At 39.4% G+C, this 15,788-nt stretch overlaps 1 protein-coding gene across 12 annotated transcripts in view; it reads right to left on the reverse strand.

The window, feature by feature from the left end:
- The window catches only part of DENND5A (DENN domain containing 5A), a 110,637-nt gene that overhangs the window by 14,170 nt on the left and 80,679 nt on the right, over positions 1-15,788 (reverse strand). For 9 of the 12 annotated variants that reach the window (XM_050955001.1, XM_050955000.1, XM_050955004.1 and 6 more), the window contains 7 exons: positions 14,907-15,059; positions 14,002-14,106; positions 11,215-11,299; positions 9,092-9,176; positions 6,664-6,792; positions 2,421-2,542; positions 569-714 (listed from right to left, as the gene is read on the reverse strand). In XM_050955001.1, the coding sequence (XP_050810958.1) occupies positions 569-714; positions 2,421-2,542; positions 6,664-6,792; positions 9,092-9,176; positions 11,215-11,299; positions 14,002-14,106; positions 14,907-15,059 (825 nt within the window). The remainder of the gene's footprint in view (positions 1-568; positions 715-2,420; positions 2,543-6,663; positions 6,793-9,091; positions 9,177-11,214; positions 11,300-14,001; positions 14,107-14,906; positions 15,060-15,788) is intronic. The other 3 variants (XM_050955002.1, XM_050955009.1, XM_050955005.1) reach the window with 1 other exon arrangement.

Genomic DNA, 15,788 nt, shown 5'->3' on the forward strand with positions numbered 1-15,788 from the left:
TAAAGATAACGATATCAAAGAATAATGCCCTGTTAACACCTATACACTGTGGAGTCTACCATGACAAAAAAAAAAGAACTCACATGACTTTCTTAAAGCTTCCCTATTTACAATATTGTGGGAACCTGCAACCTCCACAACCTTTTAGAAATGTTTGGTACTAAGAATCAGACAGGATATTTTGTACCTTGATATTTGGAGGAAATAAGGTTTGCTCACTAAACACAAAGAGAACTAATTTAAAAAAAAAGAAAGAAAAAAGAACTGACAAGTCACCAGGAAACTTACCCTACAGATGAAAAAGAAGCCACAACGTAGGGTGAGGTGGTGACGTAAATGTCTTATGACAAAATTAATATAAAGCCAGAAGTCTCACCCTCCTCACCTAAGCTCATTTTACCAATCATTCTGCTCTGCATACTGCTTAAATACAGGTGTAGGATGATGGGTACAGGCATAGACAGTATTTGTGACTATGACACTGATGAAACATTACAAAAAATATGAATTTAAATTGAACAAAGAACGTTTTGCCAACAAAATATTTCCTTGTGTCAATAATACAAACCTCAAATGTCATCTCCAATATATTCCTGGGAATCTGTAGGACTCCAGTTTCACTCAACTCTCCTGAGATACAAATCCAAGGGTTGGCAGTGAACATTGAGCCACCAAGTTTCTTGCTAGGAACAATCAATATATGGTATGGGATCACTGCAAATATAAGAAGCAACTCACTTAAAAGAATACCCTCCAAAAATAATAATCATGTAAAATAGTAAGTTAAGCCTTTTAAGTTATAAAGAGGAAAAGATAGTGTGTTTAAAACTAATTTAATCTGTCATCAAATGCCAAAGAATTGAACGGCGACTTTAGAAGCACACAAAAATATTTGTACATACTGAATGATCACGAATATGCAACATAAATGCTGCAGTATATTAAAAGTAGAATTGATGACAAACATAAAAAAAGAATAAAAATATACTTCAAATAATGTCTTTGCATTTATTTAGTCCTTTTTCATCTGGAGAACTTAAAAATCATGTCACTAAGATGGTTACTGTCCCCATTTTACATTCAAGAAAACGAAGGCACCCGGGTTAAATGACTTGCCGATGGTTATGCAGGGAGTCTGCAGGAGAACTGGGATTAAAAAGCCAGTTCTTTTATCTAGCTCTGTGCCTATATTTTTGTTATATAAACACACATGCACTCAGAGCAGGCTTTGCTATGTGCCCTAATTCAGGCCGACATATTCAATCACACACTGAAACTTCAACTTGTTAGGCTCCTTTGTTGCCAATATTTACTGCAACAAAGCTATTGCATTTTAAGATAAATGCTGTAGATGTCCAATTCTAGATAATATGTACTATAGCACCGTACACCTGGCTGTACCACAGATTGCATTAATCTGAACGTAAAAAGTGGAAAAAAAATTCAACAAACAAGTAATAAACTATTAATAGAAGTGTTTTTTAAAAAATTGGTGTGACACTTTAAGTTTGGGCATCAAGCATTTATTTTCTTAGCATTTCATGATGAGCAGAGAAGCTGGGTTATGGCTCCTCTGACTCGAGAACACTGATAAAATTGAAGTATTACTCAACTGCCCCATGTCATGGTGTAGAACTCTAATGCATGGCCCCCTATTTACCAAACTACTTTTACGCAGAATTCATTTATGTGAAGGGTCACTGTATTCTTTGGCAATCTACATTGTTTTGTAATGTATAAATGGTTTATCGTGAAGGCTGTTCAGCTGAAGCAATTGATATATTTCTCTCTGTCTCTCTCTCTCTCTCTCAACATCACCTCATCTGACAGTGACCTCAAGAAAGCATTTGGTGCTGGATTTTTAAAAGCTTGGTGCTCATGACCTTTAAAACTGTTAAAACTCTTCTCCTTTTCATTTCTCCCCTCGATGTATTGTTAGCTGCAGAATTAGCGATAGCTTAGCAGTATCCACAACAAGGGCTTAGTGTTGGACATTATTTCTCCTTAGTAAGTTCTGTTGTACTGACACATTTTTTCATCTAAAACTAAACAAATTATGTCCCTCAGCCAATGATTTGATGAAATGAGGTTGCTCTGCAATTCTTCATTTATAGGACAGTGACATTCAGTTCACACTATAAAGTGGGAATTAAGCAACATTATTGATAGCTTTATTAGTTTCATGTTTCACACAGGCAACTCCTATTGATCATAGTGCTCATACACAGAGTAAAACAAACCCCTGATCAATATCAGGAATGATATTAAAAATGACATTGACATAGTGGTACATATCTGGATGTGAACAGGAAATTAATGCAGCTCCGTGAAAGAACATATCAAAACTGCTTAGAAACACGCATAAGGAGAAGCAACTAAAAGCTGAAAAGAGCAGCACTGCAGGGAAAATGAGTACTTACAGATTGTTGTGAAAACATTGGTAAAGCAAAAGTAATCGACAGCATTAAATGACAGGAGATGATAGAGGAACTGTTCTTTCTCATCATCACAGCGGAGAAAGGCATAACGCTTGTAGAGTTTTCTGACAAAACAAAAATAATCTATGACAGTAACAAATCAGTCATATGTTTTCTATTATATTAGGTAAACTGTGAAGAATATGCAAGCAATTACTAATGACAAGTAGTATAGGTGCTGAAAGCATTTAAATCAGCCAAGACACGTAGGCATCCTGCAAGTCTGTACGTTCTGGAATGTGTCATTTCAGTTTGTTGTGCTATTCTCACCCCCTTTTGCCAGCTTAAAGAACTGCAGAAAATTTAGAGAGTACCACACCTCTGAACTTAACTTAGGATATGGTTCCTTAGGATAAAATATCTCACTGTGTATATGCAGAAGGGGATTTTACTTTTTGGAGTAAGATCCTCACCCTTGCTCTGGCTCATTTATGCTGTGTAAAAAGGCTAGGGAACACCCAGTAGAAGACAGCTGTAAGATTGTTCCTTGAGCAGGCAGCATTGTCAATGGTGCCACAGCACTGCAGAGATTCTGGGCCGCTATCGTGCGGCCCAGAGAGGCTGCTGCTGTAATTGAGGCTACATCTGTACTGTGATCTGGAGGTGTTGTTTCCAGCTCAAGGAGACACACCCACACTAGGTTTGATTGAGCTGGCATGCTAAAAGAGCACCGTAGCTGCTGCGGCACAAGGAGCTCGCTGCCCAAGTACAATCTTGTTCAAGACCCCAGGTATGTATTCAGCCCATCTAGCCCCTCCCGCCATTCATGCCACTGCGGTTACACTTCTATTTTTAGCATGCTAGCTCAATCAGAGCTAGAGCAAGAATGTCTCCGCAAGCTGAAAATGATCCGTTTCAGCTCCAGTTTCGACATACCCGTACACAGGTCCCCAGAGTTGTTTAAGTAGTTTCTGGAGCATCCCAAGATTGGTAGTTTAGAGAAGCCAATCCCTCTACAGAGGAATCAAAGGTAGACAAAGGAAAGCAATTGTATATAGTTATTAGTATTATTTATTCGCTAACCACCACCTTGTGCCTGGACACTGTACAGGACCTAAAAGGAGAACTTACAATCTCTATCTTTATTAATCAAAATCTGGGTTGGAAAAAACTCATGGCCTGATATTATTCACTAGTACAGAGAAGGAATCATTATTTTTGTTAGGTTGATGCAGCTGCAGCAAAAAAGCCACAGAACAGACTTGGTCACTTTCTATTTACTGATTAAAATATTATTTTTATGGATGACTACACAATATACAACTACAAGAGACATCCAGAAATGAAGAGCAATTAAGCAAAAAAACTGCTCTCTTTTACAGTATCGGAACTAAAGAAATCAGCACTAACAAATATCCACAAAAGAAGAGCATGCAAAAAATACATCAACCTAATTAAGGCCATAAGAATATTTAAACAGAATATAAGTAAGATCAGTATAAAATTTCTATCGCAACCAAGTGTATTACGGACAGATTGTTCCTTCCAGGCAGACCTCCTGACAATCTGCCTCAGTCTCAGAGAGTACATAGGAAAAGCTGATAAGTGGATCACAAGCCAAAAATTTACAAAACAAATCAATAATTAACATATACAACATCCTCATTTATATAAACCACCAAACCACAGAAAACGTTTCACTGGAAAGAAATCTTCACAGTTTTAAATCAACTGAACAAGCTCTTAGCCACAAGAGCAGTAGACCTATGAGCACCTAACCGGTCAATGAGTCCATGTTTCAGTTGTATAACTTTAATTGTGTGTTTAGACAGCCTATCCAATAGGCTCAATGTCATTGGGGATGTCTGCCTGTCTGTATTTTACCTTCTGAAAATTCAACAAACTTCTGAACATTTTTATTCTTCATTTACTCAGAATGGACACACTTTAGTTTCCCGATCGCTTTAAGAGTATTGGTAACACAGCTCTTGCTCCCTATTAGTTTTCATATACTATTACATTAGCCACTTTCACTGTATAGGTATTATTCCAATCACTAAGTTATCTCAACACTCAAGATTTACAACTCTGAGCCCATTTTTCAAAAGTAAGGTACTTCCATAGTTCCGGCTCCTACCTTTGAATATACACTTCAGCCTTTAGTCATGTAAAATGGGAACACACTGGTATCAGCATCCAGAAGCACGTTTGAAATTTAGGCTCACAAGTGTCTTTGGAATTCTCTTACTTTCATTGTCCACCACTCTGATTTGTGAATAGAGTGATCCCACAGAATTTCCTGGAATTGGTAGAAATTACTACAATGACCGGCACTGATTTTTCATTCTGGATTAATGTTGACATAAAGCTTCTTCCATATTTTAAAAAGTGGCCTTAGAGATCTGAATCATTCTGCATGACCTTCCACTGCAATAAATAGCAACTAGGCTGATCCTAAGCTACCTGGATAATTCCTGATCCAGGACTGTTTCCATTTTCTAGGCCTCATTTTTTGTTAAGCAGCAGCAGATACAAATTGCCACTAGTGTGCAGTCATTATTACAAGAACAGTAAGGAAACGCAGCCAGGGGCTTTCCCACCATCCTCATTACGTTCCTTTTCCAGACTGAATATATGTCTCAGTATGTCTGCCACATATGCCAAAACTTAGGGTGATCATCCGTCCCATTTTTAAAGGGGCAGTCCCATTTTTGGGGACTTTCTCTTATATAGACGCCTATCATCCCCCACTCCCTGTCCCATTTTTTCACAGTTGCTATCTGGTAACCCTAGCAAAACCCATTCCCGTAATATTGCTAACTGCTGTAGTTGCCATGGAAAATGCATTGGAGAATGAGACACATTGCATGGTTATGTTTAATGTAGCACTTTGCATGGAAGTCCCCCCTCTAAAGAGCTGAAACGGCCTTGTTTAACACTGCTAATCTGCGCTGACTGCAATGCTCTACTCCTTCTCTACCTAGAGCATCTAAAAATGTTCAAACAGGCACTCAGGATTACTTACTATTGATGCCTGCTTACATGTAAGCAGCTCATCTGCCCGTCACTCTCCGTTTTGAGTACATATTTATATTTGTCTCTCTCGTTCTGAGCTACATCTAGAAAACGAGTATGTGTTTTATGAAGAAGCAACACATAGGCAAGTGCATTTGAGCATCTCCTTTTAAATCCTGTTACTTGTTCTACATGGACAAATGTTGCCAGGTTTAACTAATTACCTTGATGCCAGGGTATCAGGCCATGCCTACACATTAAGCACTAATATATTCAGCTCTGGCCCTTACCATTGCACCATGACTCCCAACTGCAAGGACTTACCTGCACACATTTTCTCTAAATAAGTGACACTGATTAACGAAATCCTGGTGTCTGTTACACTTAAATACTATACTTAGTTTCTCCTTTAATTAGTGGCATGTGTGTGTTATTTCCCCCTCATCCTTTACCTGTGGCAGCTATGTTGGCTCTTTATGAAAAGAGGTAGTGTCAAGGCACAAACTGCAACCCACAGTACCAATTTCCACCCACCATTTTTATCTTCCTTCAAAGTCCAAACAGTTTATCCAATCTAAGGCTCATGCTGAACTGCATAACTAGGATGTGAAAAACATGGGCACGCAGCGTTGAGACTGCAGTTTTAGAGTACAAGCTGAAACTCTCTTCACAGTTTGGCCTTCAGTTATTTATTTTTTGTATTGTGGTAGCAACTAGAGTCTCCAGTCAAGATCAAGGCTGCATTGTGCCAGGCTCTGTACATACACAGAGCAAGAATCCTTGGGGAGAAAGTAAATATTCCAGTTTTACACATGGAGGGGCTGAGACACAAAGACCCAACAGACAAAGGCCCTAATTCAAAGCACTAACAAACTGAAGCACACACTTGAGTCCCAATTGACTTAACCACTCAGGATGTCTCAAGTTGGGCTCCCAAAATCACTAGTCACATTTGGAGAACTTGGCCTAAGTGACTGCCTAAGGTCACAGGTCTGTAGCAGAGCTGAGAACTGCACACAGATCTCCTGAGTTCAAGTCCAGGGTCTTAGCCACAGACCTTTCTCCCTCTCAAGCACATCTGGTGCTATGAATGGCTTGTTAGCTCTACCACTGTAATTCCTGATTGCGCCGTTAAACAGATATGAGCCTGGGCAAGTTTGTGTTTTTAAAGCTGAGCAATTATTAAACAGGTTTGATTTTTAAAAGTTCTATTTAAGATAGGTAGGCTTACTTTGTAAGTTCAAGATCTGAAAGAAGCTGCTTTAGATGCCTGGAGAGTAACTTCTTTTCCATGGACAGTCGAACCCATGCCCTTGCCTTGCCAACGTCTGTTTTGATCTCACCAATATTCTGGATATGCCTAAAAAGGAAAAAATGATCATCAAATGTTGATTAAGAATATCTCCACATCATCATCATCTCAACTTTTTCACATCACGCAGGGCTGAGGTAGGAACTTTGCCTTACAATATTTCTATATCTTGATAACTGCTGGGGAAAAAAAGAGGACCATAAATTAATATAATTCACTGTCTAAATCCCTTGCATCCCTGTATATCTGGTTAAAGAGTAATACAAGACAGAAAAGGAAGTATCTGTACTGCAATGGCTTATTTTCAGGATTCTAGACCATCCCATCACCTCACAATTTTTTAGGGTTCACTCCCGTCCTTATAGACTCAGACTTTAAGGTCAGAAGGGACCATCTTGGTCATCTAGTCTGACCTCCTGCAGATTGCAGGCCACAGAACCTCACCCACCCACTCCTGTAATAGACCCATAACCTCTGGCTGAGTTACTGCCATTCTCAAATCACGGTTTAAAGACTTCAGAGAGAATTCACCATTTACACTAGTTTAAACTTGCAAGTGACCCATGCCTCATGTACAGAGCCTGGCACAATGCAGCCTTGATCCTGAGAGGGGACTCTAGGTGCTATCACAACACAAAAAAATAAATAACTTAAGGCTAAACTGTGAAGAGAGTTTCAGCTTGTCCTCTAAAACTGCAGTCACAATGCTGTGTGCCCATATTTTACGTATATATTACAGGGAAGATCATGTTCCTTGAATAAGTTCAGTTCACTTCTCCCTCCCCAAAATGTTAAGGTTAGCTGGGAAAAACTCCAAGGAAAGGAAAACCTTTAAAAGTGAATAAACTAAAGTTTTGTTTAGTTTAAAAAGAAAAAAAAAAAAACAGCGTGAGCTGCAGTCAGACAAACAGCATTTCACCGAATCATCCAATCCATGCAGCTTTATTAAAGAGCATCTTCTGATTGCTGGTCAATCCAGGTTTCAAACTTTTTTTTAAAAAAAAACAGTCCAGAGAGAAGTATAAATATTTATATTAAAAATGTAAAACCTTATTTGCTTAAATACACAACTCCTGTCACTACATTAATTGATTGTAAAATTATCTCCCATATTTTATAGACTCTGTTCCAAAATATTTGGTACATTTCAGTTGTTCAATAATCCCTATGCGTTAGCATTGCACACTGACAAATTTAAACTGCAAATATTCAATTATGAATCAGATGCAAATGCAGTGGAGACTTTGAACTAATCATGATTAAGAGAAGAAATTATGGAAATCTGCATTATATCATGCTTTTCAACTGAAGAGATCAAACAAATAACTCCCAGAACTCTGTGGTAGGGATCATATCAATTTTAGAGAAAGGGGCACATAGAAATAGAGAAGCTAAGTTATCTGCCAATGCCACAGAGGAAACTAATAGCAGAGCTACCAGGCCTCAGAATTAATCCATCTTCAAGTCTGAAAAGGTGTTTGTTACTAGAAAATGGCAAGTACAGGAAAGATGTACTTTTAGTTTTGAGTTTCATATTTTTGTGGCACAGGCTTTCACACTCTAAGTACATACAATGGCCAATGCCCAGCCAATCCACTCAAAGATTCAGAGGTTGTTGAGGTTCATTGGGAAATAGAGAGGAGTTCAGAACTGCCCAACCAGTTCGATAGTGATTGGGTACATGTGACCCTGTCCCCCAGTCTGAGAGATAAGATACCATGGAAACAAATCAGAAGACAGACGAGGAAGAAGATTAAAAAAAATAAAGTGTCTGGCTATAGTTATAAGCCAATGAGTATTACAGTGGAGATACTGTAAGTATACGGTTTCCTCAGTGTGAAGCAAGTTTTCATTTAGGCCAGTGAAAGGGTTTCACTATAATCTCTGGTAAATGGCTTTGCAATTTCTTCCAGCTGAAGCACATTGCTTTTCCAGTTGAGCAAGCATCTCTTCCAGTTAAAACATACCAATTGCAAAACCAGGAACTAGAGCCAAGCAAGTTTCACCCTTGATATTCCAAGTTGGCCTTTATAATCCACAGTTCTTCATATCATGAAATTCTTAAGTTTTTCCAAGAGTTATTGATGAAAGTCCTTTCATCCCCTTTTCCTTCATAACAGACTTTATGGAGCGCAATAAGAGAGGGTGATTTTCATTATTTACATTAAATTAACCTATTTTGTGGCAGAGCTCGGATTCACCCAGAATGAAGATAGTTACCATACAAAACTCACATGAGCCATTCAGAATTATACTTTGTGTTACTGAAGTAAACCTTTTACACAAATTACATGCATAGGAATAAACACACAGATCTTAAGGATTTATTTTATTGCCCCAAACTAACCTCATATCCTGAATGAGAGAGATTCTCAGCGGCGACATGGCTGGGCTGGCATCTGACTTCCTCCTTTCTGAATCGAGAAGTACTCCTAAAGTGCGAAAAATATTTTTTTAATCAATGGAAAAATAATTCAAAGATTTAAAAGTAATATTTAAACACTTAGTGCCAGTAACACAACGGAAGTATTTGATAACATTCTGAGAGAAAAGGTTTTCCCCAGAATCCAGAAATGGTACATTAAATGCTGCATACTTTTCTGTCAGAGACACATGGTTTTGTGAAAACATTATGGCACAAATCAGTGCTGACGACGGCAGCATATTAAATCCATGGAAAAACACTGACTACAGGGCCGCCTAGAGGATTCGGGGGGCCTGGGGTCTTCGGCGGTGGGAGGCCCCCACTGCCAAATTGCCGCTGAAGACCTGGCACTTCGGCAGTGGGTCCCAGGGCAGAAGGACCCCCCATCGTGGGTCTTCAGGGCACTTTGGTGGCGGGTCCTGGAGCAGAAGGAACCCCCCTGCCGCCAAATTGCTGCCGAAGACCAAGAGCGGAAGAAGCTCTGGGGGCCCAGGCCCCATGAGAGTTTTCCGGGGCCCCCAGAGCGAGTGAAGGACCCTGCTCCAGGGGCCCCGAAAAACTCTCGTGGGAGCACCTGTGGGGCCCAGGCCTGGGGCAAATTGCCCCCCCCCCCCCGCCCCGGGTGGACCTGATTGACTGTCTACACACCAAGATGTTCAGACAACTCATAATATGCTCAGCATTATGACACATTAATGAGCTTTGACATATCCAGAATTGGTGAGAGACCAAAAAGAGTGGGATCTAAACAGATTATCACTAAAGTATTATTTTCTAAAAAGAGTTCTTCACTTCCTTCCCAAATGAGCTAAAACAAGTTGGCATTATAGACACTGGACAATTCGGTGTTAAATGATATGCATACAATATATCCAGTGCATCACAGTCTTAAACCACAGAAATAGGTAATACAAGAACCCAAAATCTGCAATGTAAATGCTAAACAAACAATGCCATCTCTATATCATACTTCAAACACTATATTATGAGCAATCACCTACTCTCAGTTTCAAGCTGGAGAGCACAGGATCAGCAGTAGTTTCGAACCCAGGTCTCTGCACATTACACCAATGTGCACAGGGCATCAGAATGAGAATCAGGAGACCTAGGTTCTATTCACCGCTCTGCCTCTGACTACCTGAATGACCATGCATGCGTTACTAAGGGTCATATTCTCTTCTGGAAAGCAACTGAATTTGGGCAAAGAATTTGGCCCTAAAAGCGGTCTGTGCCTCAGTTTCTCCTTCTGTAAAATAGGGACTAAAGAGCATTTACATTTGTAACACACTGACTTAAGTGCGTTATTGTACTCTCTCTTTTTTTCAAAAGATAACAGTTTGCTGAAAACAAATTTTACACTAAATGGAGAGTATTTATACTGCATAAGAGAATTTATATTGTAGAGGAAAAAATACGTAGTTATATTTAACTACCTATTAGGTACCATCAGTAAAAGTTATTCATGCAGCATATTACTGAAACCCTATTTACATTATGGTTGGATTTTAAAACAGGATGGATAATTTCATACTCAGTAACGCATCTATGCATGTTTAAGAAGGGGTAAAGAAAAATCATGCTTCACAGCAGAGGATGACTATTTCATGGGTTAAAAAGGGATCTTTCACCTTACGTACATCACTGCATGATTGGCTACGTGTATCAAACAGGTTTATTTTTGGACTGTCTCTGAAGCATCATGCATTGGTAGGACACCAAGCACCAGTTAACAGGATACCAGTCTTGAACAAGAAATTCTACTCAAAATAAGTCTTCAGAATTACATTGGAAAACAAGTCTACTCCATGTAAATACTGCAGTCACCAAATCAGTCTCAACAGTTATGTGAAAATGACATCATCATCATAGTAAATCTCATCCTCTAAGACCTGGAGCAGTGGAGAATTTACAGTATTCTGCTTGATGTGCATAATTTGGAATTGGTTTGAAGAGACTAAAACCTAGTAATTTGGACATTTTTAGCATTTTTAGAGGAGTTCAGCTAGTACTCTTGAAAACCTTTCTGTAATACAAATCAATGTTACCTGAGGTACTGAAGCTACCTGACGTGGGCTTTCTCTGTCTATTTTCTTGGAAATGTAATAAGTGAGACCACAAAGCAGATTTTCCCTAAAATTAAAAAAAAATTGATTGGTAACATATTGTATTTAGCAATGCAAATAAATAAATGTCTGTTGAGTTTAATAAAAACTGAAAATTAAAAAACACTAAAAGTAACATTTACAACAACAGTTTGTTCTAAAGATGTTTTGTTTTCCCTATCAATATCATTAATAAAAAAGAAAAAACAAGAAACAAAAAAGAGATAGGAGAAGGTAAACAGCTGAAAAAAGGACAGTAGAACAAAAGGAAAAGTGTAAATGATTTGTAAAACTGTCCTGCATATCCGCTCTTAGTGTAAATTTTTTTTTTCAAGTAAGAAACTAGCTGGACCTACAGATTCTGGTACCTAAAAAAATCAGCTAAGCATCACTTCTCATTGTTTATCAAGACGTGATCAAAATACATACTACAAAGTGATGCGTACTACAAACCCTGTCCCATGACCCTGCAACCTGAGTTTGTAGCTGTCTCACTCATTGAATGGGGAAGAGATGCACAATCAGATAGGGTAAACAGAGCAGACTCTTCGACTATGTCTACACTCAAAACGCTGCAATGGCACAGCTGCAGTTGCACTGCCATAGCGATTCAGTGTACACACTCACTACAGCAATGGGAGAACCCCTTCCGTCACTGTAGTTAACCAACCGCCCCAAGAAACAATAGCTAGGTTAAAGGAAGAATTATTTCATCAACCTACTGCTCTACACCAGGGCTAGGTTGACATAGATATGTCTCGCAGGGGTGTAGATTTTTCACATCCCTGAGAAATGTAGTTATGCCACTGGAACTTCTCAGTGTAGCCCAGCCCTGAGTCTACAACAGTCTACCCAAGCTGATGGCAGGGGTTTGAGAGCTACTTTTTCAGGTCCTCCAAAGATTTTTCCAAGTTCCTCTAGCAAAGAGAGCAAAAGGCCTCATTACACATGTAAAAAAAAAAAACAAAAAAAAAAAACACCACTCCACATGCAGGAAAATAAAGAATTTCAAATAAAGTTTGAAGCTGTTTTTATAGATAGTAAAGAAATTTTAAAGGACAGCATTCAGAATGCAGTATTTAGGACATTGTAAGCCAAAAATAAAATATATATCTTTAGTCAATATGCTGCCTTTCTAAAAAGGGTCAGGAAACCCTAAAAGGTGAGGTGGTGAGATTTATCACTGACTCACCAAAAACAAACAGATTCTCAGGTTCACCCTAAAGCTATTTGTGAATGATAAATTAAATGCTACTGAAGTCACAGAAGGCACCAATAACCGAACAGGGACTTTCCAGTACATTGATTGGATGCACTTCCTCAGTAAATGATTTGTAACAGATTCCTTTAGGAAACTAACACTTAATTGGGAATCCCAGTAAAGGATTGAGAATCACACGTTTCCGCTAAATGAGTAGACTAGAAAGTTTTTTGCATATTTATAAGGATGTTATTGTTGTTCAAAAAGAGGGGTTTGTAAGGGCTGTCAAATCTTGGCTTTACTGGGGATTACTTATTTGCACCTGCAGTGAGTAGGCACTACTGATGTCATTTAAAACATCTAAACAGCTGGTTCAGGGTGCAAATAATTGAGGGGTGAATTCTGCAGGTGTAAAAAAAAAAAAAAGTCAGCTTTAAAAATCTAGCCCAACTTGTTCACTTCTGCAAGGGAGAATTAGTGTCTCTAATATACAGACCTACAAGAGATTTATTCCAAGGTATTATTCCCACACATATTATGGTGGTATGTTTCTAAAATATAAAGCAGCATATGTCTCAGTTATGACGATGCAAGGAAATCCTCTTTCAAAAATGTGTTTCCTGAGAACATTACAAAAAGTCCCCCCCACAGAAGTCCGATTTCTCAGTAGTGAATCTGGAAGGTCCACTGTGGAAACCAAAATGTACAAAGAGCCTTGCAAAAGGACAGGTATGAAAATCATTCAGGGAGATGGTCACAGCCAAAATACTATTTCTGGGGGGAAACAAATGCACCTGTAAATATATTCTGGCAACTCAGTACAGCAACTGCCGAGGACGGCATATGCTTTCAGTGCTGGAACACCTCTGAAGAAGGCAAATAAGCAAAGGCCTCTACAAACTATGGAAATTGCAATACCAGTGAGCACTGAGACGAAATTGTACTGTTTGCATCTGCCTGTTTCTTTTACCAGCACATTACTATTTGGAGAGTTAAAGGAGAGTAATGATGATGCAAGTTACAAGTATAAAGAGGAGAAGGAGACAGCACAAGGGAAGGAGGGGAAAAAATCAAGGTCTTCACATACATTTAGGCTGGATGAGACTGACAAGATCACTAGATCCTACATTGCATGATCATACTGGATCAGTTGAGGCAGGAGGTGGGCTTTGGTCAGTTGACGAGGGTAGCGTTTAACAGCACATGAAAGAACCAGTTGGTAACTATGTGAATGAAACTGATCCATCAGCAAGGAAACAGGCAAAAGCATGGGGTGGGGGAGGGAAGCCATCTTCATTACTATGGTCTGCTGAGAAGGAATTGGCTCATTATTGGACGAATCAATTTATAAATAGCAAACTTTCACAATTTTAATAGAGGCCAGAGTGCATGTCAGAGTCGTAGTGCTTTTTACTTTGGATCACAGTGTTAGATGCACTGCACTTCCTTCGTCAGGCCTCTAATTATTCTACCACAACAGACTGTTCAGCACTGTTTGCCAACATCTGCAATCAATCCAAAACATTAACCTTATGTGGGGTTGGCCGCCTGGTTGTCTGAAAGGCCCAAATCTGAGTTGAAGCAGAGTATACTGATACTCTGTCTTCTAGGATGAAAGTAGTACAGCTTCTATCCTAAGTAGTATACAAGAGGGAAGGGGAGAGTCAGACGATATACCTTCACATAGAGAAACTACTATTATAGTATGAATGAGAGCAGATTTAGGCAATGGCGGCATGGATGCAGAGGACAGAGCAATTGGATTAGGGATGCCTGGATTAAAACGTATTTACTCTGCAAAATGCTTAAACAAAACATCATCCAAGTCCCTTTCTCCCTCCCCACACACACAGGGGAAAAGAGGAAGAAACAACACCTCCCACACTGTCTACTCTCACAGGAGAGCCCAAACAGCTGGAGCTCTGTAACCATAGAATACCAGGGTTGGAAGGGACCTCAGGAGGTCATCTAGTCCAACCCCCTGCTCAAGGAAAGTGGCTAGCTAGAGGCCTTATAAACTTCAATTGACCATCTCTAAATAAGTACCATGCCTAGTAAGAACAAGCAAACGAAAGGGGGCAAAGGGAGTTTAGTTTTCCTGCTTGAGGACAAATCCCCACACTTGATAGCCAACTAACAGCACCACAAACTGCAACCTCGTAAATCTGCACAGCTACAATAAGAGAAAATAAAAAATGGAAATAGATAAAAGCTATCATTCTATGAAACAGACAAATAAAATAGTAAGCAGGCATTCAGAAAGTCATCCCTGAGAGTATAATTGTGTACTATACTTTGAGCAGGGGGGATTAGCTCAGTGCCAAAATTGTTGGATTTTAAGAGCATAGAATAGAATTGAAAAAAAATAAATTAAAAAAGAAACAGTGGAAAAATGGCTGTAAAGTTGTAAATTCTATGAAATACCATTATTTACCTGTTTGACCTGTAAACCATGACTCCATATCCTTTCTAAGAGATCACAAAGACTGGCTATTAAAGTATTCTCTTCCACACCTGTGATGTTCACCTCACCATGACCTAGTTCCACGGCTTCTCGGCCCATTTTTTCAACCAGCATCCTCTTGGTCTTGAAAAGAAGAAGGCAAAAAGAAAGTTACTCTTATTCACCAGGAACCGCTATGATCCTTCACAGTATTTAAATTCCTTTACAATAGTAACTGAGTGATAATACAATTAGGTTTATACTGTACCCTTGGCAGCTAGTGCAGAAAGATATTTCTCTTATTTCACCAATAGTCCACAATTATGTGGAATCACCAGTACTGATCACCTGATAGCCTCTTCCATCTTTTTATCTAGTTGAGTTAGGCAAAGGGACAGACGTGGCCTCCAGAGACTGGTCCAAGAGCTTCGAATGGGTAATCACCACTGAGCATACCTTTGAGTGGAACAGCCAGACGTCATGGAAGTCAGGGCTGGCCTGCAGAATCTGAAGAGATTCAGGAGCAGGGTAGGTATATCCCAAGTCTAACCCCTTCCTTACCAGAGGTGTCAACAGGCAGAATCAGTTCTAAGGAGGTGCCTTGGAGTGACATGGAAAGTCCTACCTCATTCTCCAAGACTGTTTTTCCAGAGAGTTTTTTTTTTAAGTAATCCTATTACTCTGGAGTGTCCCTCCTGGGGATTCCTGAGCAGTAGCAAGGTGGACAGGGACAAGTAAACTAATCCAGATTCAATACTAGCTTGTTCTCTTCAGAAAGATCCCTATCTGAGATGGAAACAGTGAAGAATGAGGCTTTTCCTGCCCTCTAGCTGTGGCAAGGTCCTAAAACAGAGAAGAACGTAGCCAGGGAGC

The sequence above is a fragment of the Gopherus flavomarginatus genome, chromosome 5 (assembly GCF_025201925.1).
Source record: "Gopherus flavomarginatus isolate rGopFla2 chromosome 5, rGopFla2.mat.asm, whole genome shotgun sequence".
NCBI classification, from domain to species: Eukaryota; Metazoa; Chordata; order Testudines; family Testudinidae; genus Gopherus; species Gopherus flavomarginatus.